Below are 13,114 nucleotides of genomic sequence, written 5' to 3'. Positions count from 1 at the left end.
ACCACATCATTGGCCATGGACATGCTGGGAATGGTCGTTTTAAGTCTTATTTTGGGATGATTTTTTTTTCTTCTTTTGGAGGGAAAAGGAAAGTCTCAGATGGCAGCTTTGATTGCTTCTCCTATAAACACTTCACACAGAATGTCATGTATACTTATGGAAAAATTAAAACAATAAACAGTTAAAAGGTTTCTTTGTGTTGTGTCTCGTTTCAGTTTGTTTATATGATGCATGTCAAAAAATACTGAAAGGAAAAAAAAGTTGCTTTTTTCCCTCAAACCAAACAAAAAAAGGACAAAAGCAAAACAGAAGGACGGGAGTCTGCAGTCTGTGGTTGGGACCCCGGCCGTCTGATTCACTGTTCACAGTTCAAAACAGTTAAATTGATACTGATTATCGCCACATGATTTGCTTGGGTTTTGCTCCTGTTCGTATTGAATTTTTTTTTGTTTTGTTTTGAATTTTTTATCCACACCACCCTCCACCAATGGCTTACTTGACATGGTGGTGGTGGGTTGGTTGGTTAGTGTGTCGTGGCATCATCCTACATGGACTCCCCACTCAGCAGATCTCCAGGCAGCAGGGTGTTGATGGGGGTGGGGCTCCCGATCACACGGGCGTCCTCGCCGCTTGGTGGTCCCCACAGGCTGGAGTACTGGGGCACACCGCCCCACAGTAGGTCGCCTCCGCTGGTCTTGCCTCCGCCGCCGCTGCCGCTGCTCCACTGGCCTATAGAGTGGGACTGTGCTGCCCCGCCCATCCGGTTTTGATTGGTTCCCGGGTTGGCCTGCCAGCTAGTGGTGTTAGCCCCCAGCGACTGGCCTTGTGCAAAGAAGCGGTTCACCTCCTCCTCACCGGCAAACTCTGCCAGGATGGTGGTGTTTCCAAGCACACACCTTACATAGAAAAACAACAATAAGGATCTCATGTTTCCATGTTATATAACTGTGCTCTTTAATTAAACATAGGACATGAGACTTTACCACACTATAATGCTTTTTCGTGCCCTGCATTAACCACAGTTCGTGCTGCAGATCATCAAAAGTGGGTCACATATCTTGCATTTTGTTTCCATGACAACCAGCTGCAGTGGCTGCCACTATTAGCAAAGCAAAGATAGGGACAAACCTGAAGCACACAGAGATAAAACTCAGCCAATGTGCCCCCCTTTGGCTCTGCACTGGTGTCTCTGGTTCACTTTGATTATTACAGTGACCACTGTAATGTTACAATACAGCTGATTGCAGCATGACTCTCCACCTCCTCTTCCATGTGACTGCCCAGATATAAAAATAGCATTGTCTACACTAATGGCAGAAGTGGAACTGTTCTCAGCATGGGAAAACACCAGGAAGATGCGGTTTTCCCTGAGTGTTCCCCATTTTATTTCTCTCCAATGGCTGCTTTACGTTAATATAGAAAAAAGGCAGCAGAAGTTGAGGAAGAAAACGTTACTTTAATTTGTGTTTGCTCAGCCCATTTTGGCTGACATCAGAGATCTTGCTGAGACTTACATGTGCAGAGACTTCTGGGCCTTTGCGGCCTCGTCCTTGGAGCTGTAGCGCACCACGGCGTTCCCCTGGGTCAGGTTGAGGTGGAATGTGATCAGGGGGCCGTGCTGCATGCACAGGGTCCGCAGAGTCGAACCATCGATCTGAAGCACAATGGAAAACAAAATTGCAGTTAGAGCTAAAATCTGAACTGAGTTCTTAATTTTACGCTGTATTTTCAGGCACCATACTCACTGTCCACACACTACTTTTGTGTTTCTTGTTCTTTCCTGTCTTGTCATTTTTTGAGTACTGTTGTGCTGATATTTCATTTGTTGTTTTTAATATATATATTCTTCTGCCAAAAAATTAAGAAAACACAATTGTTTTATCACACCAAACTAAAAGTACTGAATGCATTTAATGTAACCTAACCTGCCTTCAGATGAGTTGTTTGAATTCCTAATATTTACATGTTGGTTTTACTCATAATATACTGTGGCTTCAATGGAGCAAGAATTAGCAGCACAGATTACGTACTTGTGGGGTAAGATTTCTCAGCACGAGCCAGCTGGTGGTCCTGTTGGAGCTGTCAGTACTCCAGGTGGTTCCCTCTGTAACAGAAATGTCAAATATAATGTTTAGTATTAAGTGTAAGAGAAAAAGTAAAGAGCTGCAGAGTTTGTCACGATAAAACGTCAATGCATTTGTTTTTTTGGTTACTACAAGCATTTTTTTTTTCACATTACAGTCAACAGGCAAATGTGAAGACAAAGTATGTGACAAATACATTCAAGTAGTCTTATAACAGAATTCTTACAGGGGAACTGTTAAAATGTAATTTTAGGCGAAATTATTTGTCAGATTATTTTCAGCTGAGCAGCGAGATCTGGCTTCGAGGTCAGAGAGTTCAATTTTTCAAACACATCTTCCACCAACTCTTATCTATTACCACACAGGATTCTTGTCTACACTATGACAAGTACTCTTTCCTTCTCAATCTGCATGAATTTAGACGTGTCAAAACAAGGTCACATGAATGAGGTTTACCGTCTCTTCTCGCAGAGCCGGTAAACCTCAAAATGTCAGTTTAGCAGGGTGTGTTCACTCAGCCTTTATATAGCGAGTGCTCTCAGTGCACAGCTGCAGCTGTGAACTTCGCTAAACCTACACACAGCTTCAGTCATATCTGTGTGTGCCGGGTGTGAAATACATCATAAAGATTTCATAGTTGTTGCTTTCATTTTGGGGAAAGTTATCTTCATTTCAGAGCTATGTTGAGACTTCTTCATTTGCTTTCATTGCAAATCACAGAACTTGTAAATAGATTTCAGTTCCGCAATCTGAGAGAATGCCTTATCAGCAACATTTTCTTCATATATTCTTGGACGAGAGACTGTAATGATGTAAATATATTCAAAGAGACCGAGACACGTGAGGAGCACATCAAACTAAAACATGCGATTCAGAGACAGACAATGCACTGGCAGTGTTTCCCATGTGCAAAATTTATGTGGCCAACCAACATAGAAAGATGATGCTTCTTTCCATCAGTTTTTCTTTCTTTCAATATTATACTTTGAAATGTTAAAATTGCAGGTTAGTTATATATGTCTGGAGGAATGGTGCACAAGTTTGTAACGGACACGCATTCAAGTCATTCCACTAAGTGTTGCTAACTATGGTTGGGTGACAAACTTTGTACTTTTAGGGGTACATCTGTATTACGTTGAATCTATTGGTGCCAAATTTTGGTACCTGAGAGCGTATCTGGGTGAGAGAGTAGCTTAGAGTATAGAGAAAGAGATGTGGCCCCTGCACAAGTCACGGAGAGTAAGTGCAATAAGAGCCCAAAATGGCCACAAGTGTGGTTACACTCCTCAAACCTGACACAACAACGCTCACTGCTATATTTGTTAGGTGATATGCAAAGCTGGCCAGTGCAACTCATCCAGTGTCTAAAAGGTAAGCATGTTAGATGTGTTTTTTACATGGACGTCTCATGCAACTGATATGCTCTCATTTTAATCTAAGGAGCTGTCTGCACTGGCTACATGCATGCTCGCACAATACACACTTAAATGTGAGGTTGATGTCCACTAAAACTACTATTTTAACTACATTACTACATTTAACTGTGCCTCCTTTGAGACACAGATAACGACAATCTTGTGCGGTGACAGACTGAGACAAACTGGAGGTTGTATTGACAGGTTTGGAAGGGGAGAAGGATGTAGAATGTGCTGTTATTTTGTGTGGTGTTAAAAATGTTTTAAATAAATAACAATATTGGATTTGAGAAGTTTGGATTAATTTTTTAAAACTGAAAATTAAGTACGACAAAAAAAGTACTGTTGACTATTGGTAGTGAATTCCAGGTACCGCTATTGGTTCAAAAAATGAACAATATCCAAATGTACTAAAACTTTGTGCGAGATGAATGCTCACCAGAGGAGTAGGAGCCGCTCCAGCCTTGGGCCAGGCCCAGCGAGTTGCCGCCCCAGGTGGAAGAGGGTTTGTTGTTGGTGAGGCCTGGCGGGGGCCGGGAAGGGGCTGCATTGCTGCGCGGCCCCTGAGGGACTTTCCACAGCTCATGGGACAGAGAGGCTTGGCTTTGGGAGATGGGCCCTGGGGACCAGGTGGACTTCATGTCAGACAATTTACCTTTAGATGGACAGAGAGCGGGGAAACCGGAGAGATCAGTAACAGATGAAGATGTAAAGTTGGTCACAGGCTCCCAACAAGGCATTTATGTTCCTGGTCCACTTACTGGTTCAGCTAAGGCCCCAGGCTTTAGTGCGTCTTAAGTTTCCACAATAAAATTAAATTCACAAAATTATTTGATACACACATGCACACACAAAAAAGGGAAATGAAATATTTCTGCTGTACAAGTGAATTCAACCATAGCATAACAATACTTGATAAAGTGAGAGTAGAATCTATGTCGAACATTAATAATTTCACACCTGTATTTCAGTTTCAAGTTTCGTTTTTTCTGGACTAATCTGGAATCTCTGCCTTCCCTCAATATTTTTGTAAATGCAAAACCCCCCCAAAAATCTTTCTAAAAACAGCATATTTTAAAAATCAGATCACATATCCACAAAGTAGAGACCTGATTTCTTTGTCAGTTTTCTTTTTAACCTTACTGCACACACACAAAAACACACAAACACAGGGCGTGTACTGATGTCAGGAGGTTGAGGTTTGTTTTTGTTTTTTGTGGGTTGGGTCACAGAGGCACAGATGGTTGAAGGTCACGTTTAGGTGGGGCTGCTGTCTTAGTAGCGGTAAAGGTGTTGCCTAAAGTCACTGAGAGCAGAAGTGTAGGCGTGACTTGGAGTAGCGAAGGGTCAGAAACAAGGGTCAGGGTTTAGGTAAGGTTTAATATAAGCAGGGAGCCTAAGACAGTGCTGTATCAGCGCTCCTGTTTGGATGCAGAGAGGTTTGGCAGGTCCACACATGGAGGGAAGATACTCTGGATGTGTACCTGAGCCGCCTCCCTCAGAGGACGACAGACTGAAAGAGCTAGAGTAGCCACTGACTGGCCAGTCACTGCTGGTTGGAGGCAGAGAGCCATTCTGAAGTGGTTGAGCTGGGGAAGTGGCTAAATGGTCGTACAGGTAACAATGTTGTACCCAGAGACAGAGAGAGAAAAAACAAGTAACTTCATGCATGCATTGGTACAAGCACATGATATCAGGGCCTTTGTAGTAGAGATAGTGACGTGTGTCGGCGTGTGTAAATGAATTATTTATTTAAATCCGATTCACTTTACACAGCATGTCACTGGTTTAGGACAGCTGGTTGTTTAAAACTGATGTCAGTGGCCTTCATACCTCCATTCCTGTCCCGCAGCAGGTATCGATTGACATCGTGGATGTTGGTGTTGATAGTGGGACCGCTGGGGACGCTGCCAGGGGTCATGTTGGGGTCATTCTCAGGGTCGATGTTCTGGAGGCCCTTCCATGGCACACCTGGGCAGAACTCTAAAGAAGCAAAATATAGTGCTAAGTCAAAGCCATCGATCAGATATTGAGGAAATGTATGCCACTGAATGACTTCCCTACAGTTTAAACAAGCTTCAAAGCCACTGCTTTCTTCATACATGTTCTTAGACTAATGCAACTGCTGTGGAAAATATTACATGAATCCTCTTTTTTACATTATAAAGGGACTGCGCATTCAATCAATACTATTTCAACAATGCGATGTGACATTAGATACCATCTTAGATTTTGAATATCATAATATAAGTGTTGTCTTTTCCTGGTTTACCACATTGTTCAAGCTTTTCTATTATTTGCCTTTACCCACTCAGTCAATATATTCACATCACTAACGTTGTTTATAAAAATCTCATTGTGTAAATATGTTTTGTGAAAACACCAATTGGAAAAAAAAAAAAACTTACAGTGGTCAACAGCGATAGACAAATTATTTTTTTTTAAATCTTATTTGAATTGTGCTAGGATTTATAACTTTAACAATTTTAAAGATAATCTTACAAGTCAAGAAAGTCAAGGTGTGTCACAGTACCATTTAGTTTTGCATGGAGAGAGAGAGAAAGCTATGAAGTCACTCACGTCTTTCTAATTATGTATTTTAACAGTCTCATACGTCAACGTTTTCTTTTTTACTGCTTTATTTTTATAGAAAACATACATCAACAGTTTTACAACAAACTGTGACTTTTTTGACTTGCGAAATTATCTTTGTATTTGACATCATTAGTGTAAGTCATAGCACAGTTCAAACAGTTAACTATTATTTACTGGAATAAGGTGCCACTGTGGTCCACTGGAAGGGGAAGTACTTGACTCTACCAATCAGAATGATAACATGTTTTAAGTTGTCCAGCCCTAATGGATGAAACATTTGCATATTGTCCTCACCTGGGGGCCAGTTAATGTTGGTCCCGTTGGAGATCTTTTCATTGGGGCTCTTGCCTTGGCCCCAGCTGTCTGGGGGCACCAAAGGGCTGGTGGGGGACTCAGAGCTGGACATTAGATTGTAAGGGCTGTATGAGTCCTCCATCTGGGCTGGCTTCCCAGGGGGGCCCAGGGTAGAGGCAGCAGATATGGCACCTGGTATACGTTGAGACAAATAAGAGAGTGAGTTGAATTTAGTTTTACTTTATAATGATATATTATATGGCAATACTCTTCATAACATTCAGAGATCAACATCAGTAATACAGATACACATTTGCACCCTTTTCAGAATGACATTTCAATATTATGTACAAGTCTACTGATGCTCTGAGGGCTTGTCAGTATGGAAACAAGTATATCTGAAAACGTAGCTTTTTCTCAGTGTTTTGGCCTTTTGTCCACTGGCTAACTGTTTAGATTAAAGAATACAGATCTTTTGAGAAACTCTGCCCAGGGTGAAGACATTCAGAAAGTATGTTTTCAGTATTTCAGACATGTAGACAGGGAATACTGAGTTTTTGTCTCGAGACGTGAGAGTGTGCACATTTATTTCCTTTATGAGGTGTCACAAATGAGGGGATATTCTGTGCAATGGCAGACACGACCAAAATAGTGCTTATTAACGGAACCTTTTACATGCTTACACACAAATGGGCACAGAAGGAGTCAGGATGTGCTACAAAGTTTTTTGCAAATATATCCCTGCCTGTTGGTTTGGCAAGCTCTTAACAGCGCTTTAAGTGCATTTTCATTTGGACAGAATTTTTTTGTCAGTGCTTATGTGGATGGGAAATTTTTGAAAATGAAAAACGAAGGGAAAAAAAACCCTTTTTTTAAAGTACCTGTGTCTGTGTGTTCAGGCCTAAGAGTCTTTTAAGGACATAAGCATATTTTCCATAGCACATGGTAAAGAAATAATAGATGGCACTTTAAAAATAGTGGCTGACAGATAGACTCTTATCTTAGTATCAGTGTCAGAAAGTGTGAGGGAAAAAAATGCCCAGAGCAGAAGCTGATGATATTTCAAATGTTAAAATGGAAGGCGTAGGAGTCAACAAGTGGGTGTCAGTTTTAGCTAGTTTCACATCTCAAAACAATATACAAGCCAAATGTGTTATTGCAAGTGGTTAACAACATTTACATATCTTTTATCTGTGTGAATGTTTACTTCCGGGTACCATATTGGCTTAAATATTAGAATGGTATATATTGTATTATTTCTTAAAGTTAACATTTCATTGTACACAGCCTAAAAAAAATGTTGTGTCACCACTCCCACTGAGGTGACAAGAGGTTTAGCAAGTTGTGCACCTGAGCTGTGAATGTCAAACTGAAAGCAAAGCTCGCCTCTTCTGTCTTAGGTGAGAATGAGCTTGCAGTAAGAATGTGTGAATATCAGCATTTAAACTGAGAAAGGCTGCTGACACCATAAGTACTGCATTGAAAGGTGTCAGCTTAATTGGTTTAACAGCACTTGTGAAAGGCACTCCTTCTATCAAGTTAACCACCTTTTATCCTAAAATCTGTATTAAAAACAAGTTATATGAACCACTGAACACTTTGCAAATTTTCAAATAGCTGCAACAATTCCAAAATATAATCCCTCTCTCCTGAACCGGGAAGAACTACAAAAAGGAATTGCATTTTTCTCATTATTAAAATCGCTATTGAATCGCAACTGCTATTGTTCAACATATCAGCTGCCCTGTGGTACTTTACAATACAACATGTGAACAGGGGAACTATACAGAATAATGTGCACATTTATTTAAGATTGTGTGGGAATGTATTTATATGACAAATAACTTTACAGTACATAGAAAGGGTGGTTTCACTTGTATTTCGACTTCTGCCTCTGTGTTTTTTTGACATACCGTGCTTATTGAGGTTGTTCTCCATGTTTGAGGAGTTGCCAGAGAGGCTGTCAATGGAGTTGGAGTGTGTCCACTGGGACAGGCGGGATTGGGGCTGAGGGGGCTCCTTCAGGGACAAACCCCCAACCTCCATGCAGTTTACATTCATGTTTGGATTCAGTCCAGCTGCACACAAACAGAAAATATTTTTTTAAAATTTGTTGAGAATATGCAAGTCAGTGGTGGAAGTTTTTTATTGAAAACTATAGTAAAACAATTCAAAACAAATTTAAAAAATCCTTCATGTTTTTTTCAAAGAAAAATGGCTATGGACTGGTTGTGTTTTCAGTTGGGTGCATTCAATGAATGAATTGTGGACAGTCACATTGTGAAATATGACTACAGAGGTTTGAATGACAAGGCTGCCACTGCCAGGGCTGCAGAGGAAATATGATACTACAAGGTACCTTCAGCCTGATTCAAAATGCTTGGGCAAAAATGACAGCCAGAAAGTTATTTTCAACCTTGTGTTGTCCCCATCCCAGACTCACAGAGAGGGTAGGTGCTGTAGGCGTTGGGCGAAGACGGTGGCTCTTTGGTGTGCAGTGTGTCGGCGAGGCCCGGAGCCTGGTGTGGGCCTGTGAAGGGGTCCAGGGTTGATTTGCCGGAACCATGGCCTCCGGCGGGGCCACCGGGGGGATGCAGACCAGCGGAGGATGAGGAAGAGGAGGAGGAATGAGAGGGAAGTTGCTGCTGCTTCATCAGCAGCGCTTGGTACAGCTGACGCTGGTGCTGCTGGATCTGCTGCTGCATGTTGGTGATTGTACGTGCAACCTGGAAGAGGACAGAAGCAGTGTCAAAATAATGCATCATAAAAAGCAATTATGGAAAGGAACACGAGATTAAGAGAGTTATGTGGTGGCAAATGCATGTTGGATGGATAAATAAGGACAAAAACGGGAAAAAGAGAGAAGAGGAAGCACAACAGTTAGAAGTTAGATGGTAAGGATGAGAAAATAAGGATGTAAAGGTGTTACACAAAGTGGAAGGACAGGTGGTATGGAAAGTGGAGAAAGGCAGTGGGGAAACAAACACTTGTTAACGAGCATCCCTTTTCAACAGGCCATATCTTGCGGCATGCTGCTGTTATCTAAGAAAAAAAAAAGACTAAATTTCAAAAAAGGAGAACAAACTCTTTCTCCTTTCTTGAGAAAGATTTGTTTGCTCATGTTCAGAGAGAAGTAACCTGTTCCCATGCTGATATTTTAAGGTTTGCGCAACTTCTGTGGTAACAATGCATAACGCCTCTCCCTCTGTTGTTTATTATGGTTATCATGTGAGAAGCAAAATATTTCTTGAGAAAGAAATGACGTTGTGTAAGTTTATTGAGTTGGTGCTCGCATGGGGTCATGCACATCAAATGAATGTCCTCTATGGTCATACTTTTTTGTGGGTGTAATCATGCATATGTTGACTCACTTGCTGCTCTTGTTGTCTAATGGGGCCGGAAACATTGCGTTGCGCCTGCATCATCTGCTGCTGGATTTGTAAACGCTGGTACGCCTGAATAAACGAAACAAAATGTACAATGATTACAAAATACAATAAATGAGGGTAAAAGACAATCATGTAGGCGAGAGGGGTCAAATGTTTCCAGCTGATACATCTTTTGTTATGTGTGCTCAAAGAGATATAATCTTATTTCTTTGTCAGTCAATATCAGAAATGAAATTTTGGTATTGTGTCCATTTAGGTTAGAGTCTTCAAAAAAAAAAAAAAAAGTCAACAAGACACATTCTTTCTGTAAGTGCATGCTGCACAGCAAATACAGATGGAAAGAGGGACTCTGACTCACCATTTGCAGTTGCTGAAGTTGGTACAAGAGGGTCATTTGTTGAGGGTTTATTGGTGAGGTTAAAAGTGCAGGGTTCAGACCAATGTTTTTTGCTGCAAACTGCAAGAGCTGTGCTTGGACCTGGAGGGGCAGCAAGGGAAGAATGGGGAGACAGAAAGAAGAGATGACAAGTTAGTCATTGCAAATCACAACAACTGTACAAAAGCAGCTTCTGGCAAGGTAGAACTAGTCACAACTTGATGCATGCAAGAAGGAAAAGAGAGGAGGAAAGGTCTGCCAGAGGAGTCTTGTAAAGCCAAGGTGTTGTTACAGGCATAGTATGGTACCCTGAAAATAATGTGATATTTTTGTTTCCTACAATATATTTCTGCTGATTTACTTCTAAAATCTTAAAAGAGTACGCTAGCCTGAAATATTACTACTGGTCTTTTTGTTAAGCATATCACCCAGTTTGCAAATAAGTCAAATTGTGTTCCCTAGTTACTGTAGAACCAGTGCAATCTGCAAGCTAACACTACCTTGTTCTGTATCTTATGAACAAATATTACTCGTTTATACACATCAAATATGTTGATCATGATGTGTGTGTATCTACCTGAGGGGAGAGAAACTGAGGCACTTGAGCACGTAGACTAGGCTGGGAGGAGCTGAGAGGTGGCACTGGTGGCTGAGGAGGCTGCTGCTGCATGGCCCGGGTTTGTGCTGCTCCACTACTGCCAAACATTCCACTGGGTATCTGTAAGCAGGAGGCAGAAAGATTCAATGATTCCAGTGCTTCAAAACTGTCATGTTCATTTAATTTCATAAGTTTTAAGGGCTCTCTGATTGTTCGGCCACTGATCATTATTTAGCGATATTTGCTTAAACTGTTTGATCGGTTGTCTATGTAAAGGCTGATCAGAGGAGCCAACCAGATAACACAAAATAACTCTTCAAGACCAAGATGTTTTCATTGACTAAAATTATACTCAAATACTTTAAATATGATAAAAACTAACAATAAAGGACGGAGGACTGAGATCAAGTCTACATTAAAAAAAATTAATAAAAAAACAAACAAAAAAAACCCCAGCTGACCAATTTCACTAGTTGCCTCTGTATAATTCATAGTTTTATTTTGGTGCGTTATACACATTAAACATTGATTCTATCATTTTATATTATAAAATGTTGTTATTTTTTGCCACAGGAAAGCTTTATTTTTGCTCCCAATAACCAAGATGCAATTTATTATACTTTCTCATCTCTTTATTTTGTTACCAAATATATAATTTTGTTAGGAATAGGTAAACAAATAAATACTTAATTCTACATGATAAATAAAAGGCTTCAAACAGACACTGTGATTTGTACAGGACGATACTACTTTGAGCAATTGGTGGTTGGCCCTATAAATCCTGATCAGGCCACAATTAATCAATTTTTGTTTATTCATTTACCAAGTGGCCTAAAATAAGTAGCCTGTAAAAGACATCTTCACCCACATGCCTGGTTCCATGATTTTAGAGAGGTCTTTCTAATCTGTTCAAAAAAAGGCCCGCTTACAGTGCCTTTGTTTGGGCTTCAAGGACACACTGGAGTGTTTCTGGGCCATGGCTGCCTCTGGGGGTGATATTTGATAGAGCATAACTATCTGATTTCAATGGGCACTTCAGGCAAGGTCATACACACACAAGTGAGCAATAGAAAAGTGGAGATTTAAAAAAGCACATGGTTAGAGAGGTGTGTGTAAAACAAATTAAATTTATCAGTTGTTGCCATCAGTGCATTAAATACACTTAAATCCTGCACAAGGCCTTCATTTTTAAAATGACTCTCATGCATTTGCAGCTGTTCACATTGACTCAAGTGCTTCCACAAATTGTGGACCTATTACAATGTATATAAATTTTGGTGCGATTTTTGCTGATCTGCTGTCCATTTTTAAAACTATTAACTAAAATAAGTACTACATGAAAATACTGCTGTTACATATATTAACATGAAATTTCCAAAATATAAACATTGTCACACAAATGCTTCACAAAGGTAGTTTTTACTGCAGGTTTGTTATTTGGAGTGTGAACTATATTATAGTGTTTTTTTTTTTTATCTCAACTCAAGGTCAGTTCTGTTATAGTGTTCTGTTAAGGTCAGTTCTGTTATAAATTGTGTGTGCTGCATGTGTTACCTGTCTGTTGTTCAAGTTTTGCATGGCCAGCCCCGGGTTGCCCTGTCCCAGACCCTGCCCAGGAAGGCTACTGTTGGCCAGGGGGAGCTTCAGGCTGGGGGAAGGCAGAAATGGTGATGGGGGAGCATCATCTGACAGAACACCATCCTGGAGCGGTGCAAAATAAGTGATTGACAGGGAGAATAAAAAGAAAAGAATAAAAGCATTAATCATCAGGCATTACAAACATGAAAGAGAGTGAGTGAAGATCAGATTCAAATTTGTACTGACAACAGGGATGATCTCAGAATGAAAGGCAGAACAATTCTTTATCTTTCTTTACAGCATGTCAAAACAGCTACAACTTAAATAGAATAAAAAATAAAAATCCTTGGTTGATATTAAGCACAAAAACAGAATATAGACCAATGTCCAAGTAAAAGCAGAAGTACTACTGTGCATTTATGTATTTACTACACTCATCATTTCCAACAGATGCTTGGATGACGCCTGCTGGCTGTTCAGTTTATTAATGTCTGACCTTGTCAAGGAAGGAGGTGCGGTCGGAGGGGTCTTTGGAGAGCGCAGAGGGCCGACACACCATGGGCTTGTTCATGCCGTTGCTGTAATCAGACATGCCCATGCCCCGCTTGTCCAGGTCCGTCTTCTTCTCCAACAGGGCACCTGAGAGCAGAAAGTAGGAAGGTAGATTTAGTAAATTATAAGTCTAGAGAAGGAAATGCACAGTCTCACAAAATCCAATAATGTTTTTATGTATTTAATCAAGCCAGATTTGAATTAAATTTCTATTTTCTTTTCTATTAATGTCT

The 13,114-nt window shown here is 40.5% G+C and overlaps 1 protein-coding gene across 3 annotated transcripts in view; it reads right to left on the bottom strand.

Moving 5' to 3' along the window:
* Positions 1-240: 240 nt before the first annotated feature.
* The window catches only part of tnrc6c2 (trinucleotide repeat containing adaptor 6C2), a 59,121-nt gene continuing 46,247 nt past the window's right edge, over positions 241-13,114 (bottom strand). For all 3 annotated transcript variants that reach the window (XM_042484957.1, XM_042484960.1, XM_042484959.1), the window contains 13 exons: positions 12,826-12,968; positions 12,306-12,452; positions 10,731-10,871; positions 10,136-10,255; positions 9,760-9,843; positions 8,832-9,114; positions 8,302-8,466; positions 6,389-6,580; positions 5,333-5,482; positions 3,939-4,154; positions 2,031-2,104; positions 1,515-1,654; positions 241-896 (listed from right to left, as the gene is read on the bottom strand). In XM_042484957.1, the coding sequence (XP_042340891.1) occupies positions 545-896; positions 1,515-1,654; positions 2,031-2,104; positions 3,939-4,154; positions 5,333-5,482; positions 6,389-6,580; positions 8,302-8,466; positions 8,832-9,114; positions 9,760-9,843; positions 10,136-10,255; positions 10,731-10,871; positions 12,306-12,452; positions 12,826-12,968 (2,207 nt within the window). In that variant the 3' untranslated portion in view covers positions 241-544. The remainder of the gene's footprint in view (positions 897-1,514; positions 1,655-2,030; positions 2,105-3,938; positions 4,155-5,332; positions 5,483-6,388; positions 6,581-8,301; positions 8,467-8,831; positions 9,115-9,759; positions 9,844-10,135; positions 10,256-10,730; positions 10,872-12,305; positions 12,453-12,825; positions 12,969-13,114) is intronic.

The sequence above is a fragment of the Plectropomus leopardus genome, chromosome 4, assembly GCF_008729295.1.
Source record: "Plectropomus leopardus isolate mb chromosome 4, YSFRI_Pleo_2.0, whole genome shotgun sequence".
Taxonomy (NCBI): Eukaryota; Metazoa; Chordata; class Actinopteri; order Perciformes; family Serranidae; genus Plectropomus; species Plectropomus leopardus.
The sequence above is the reverse complement of the archived record's forward strand: the minus strand, read 5'-3'. Positions and strand labels throughout refer to the sequence as shown.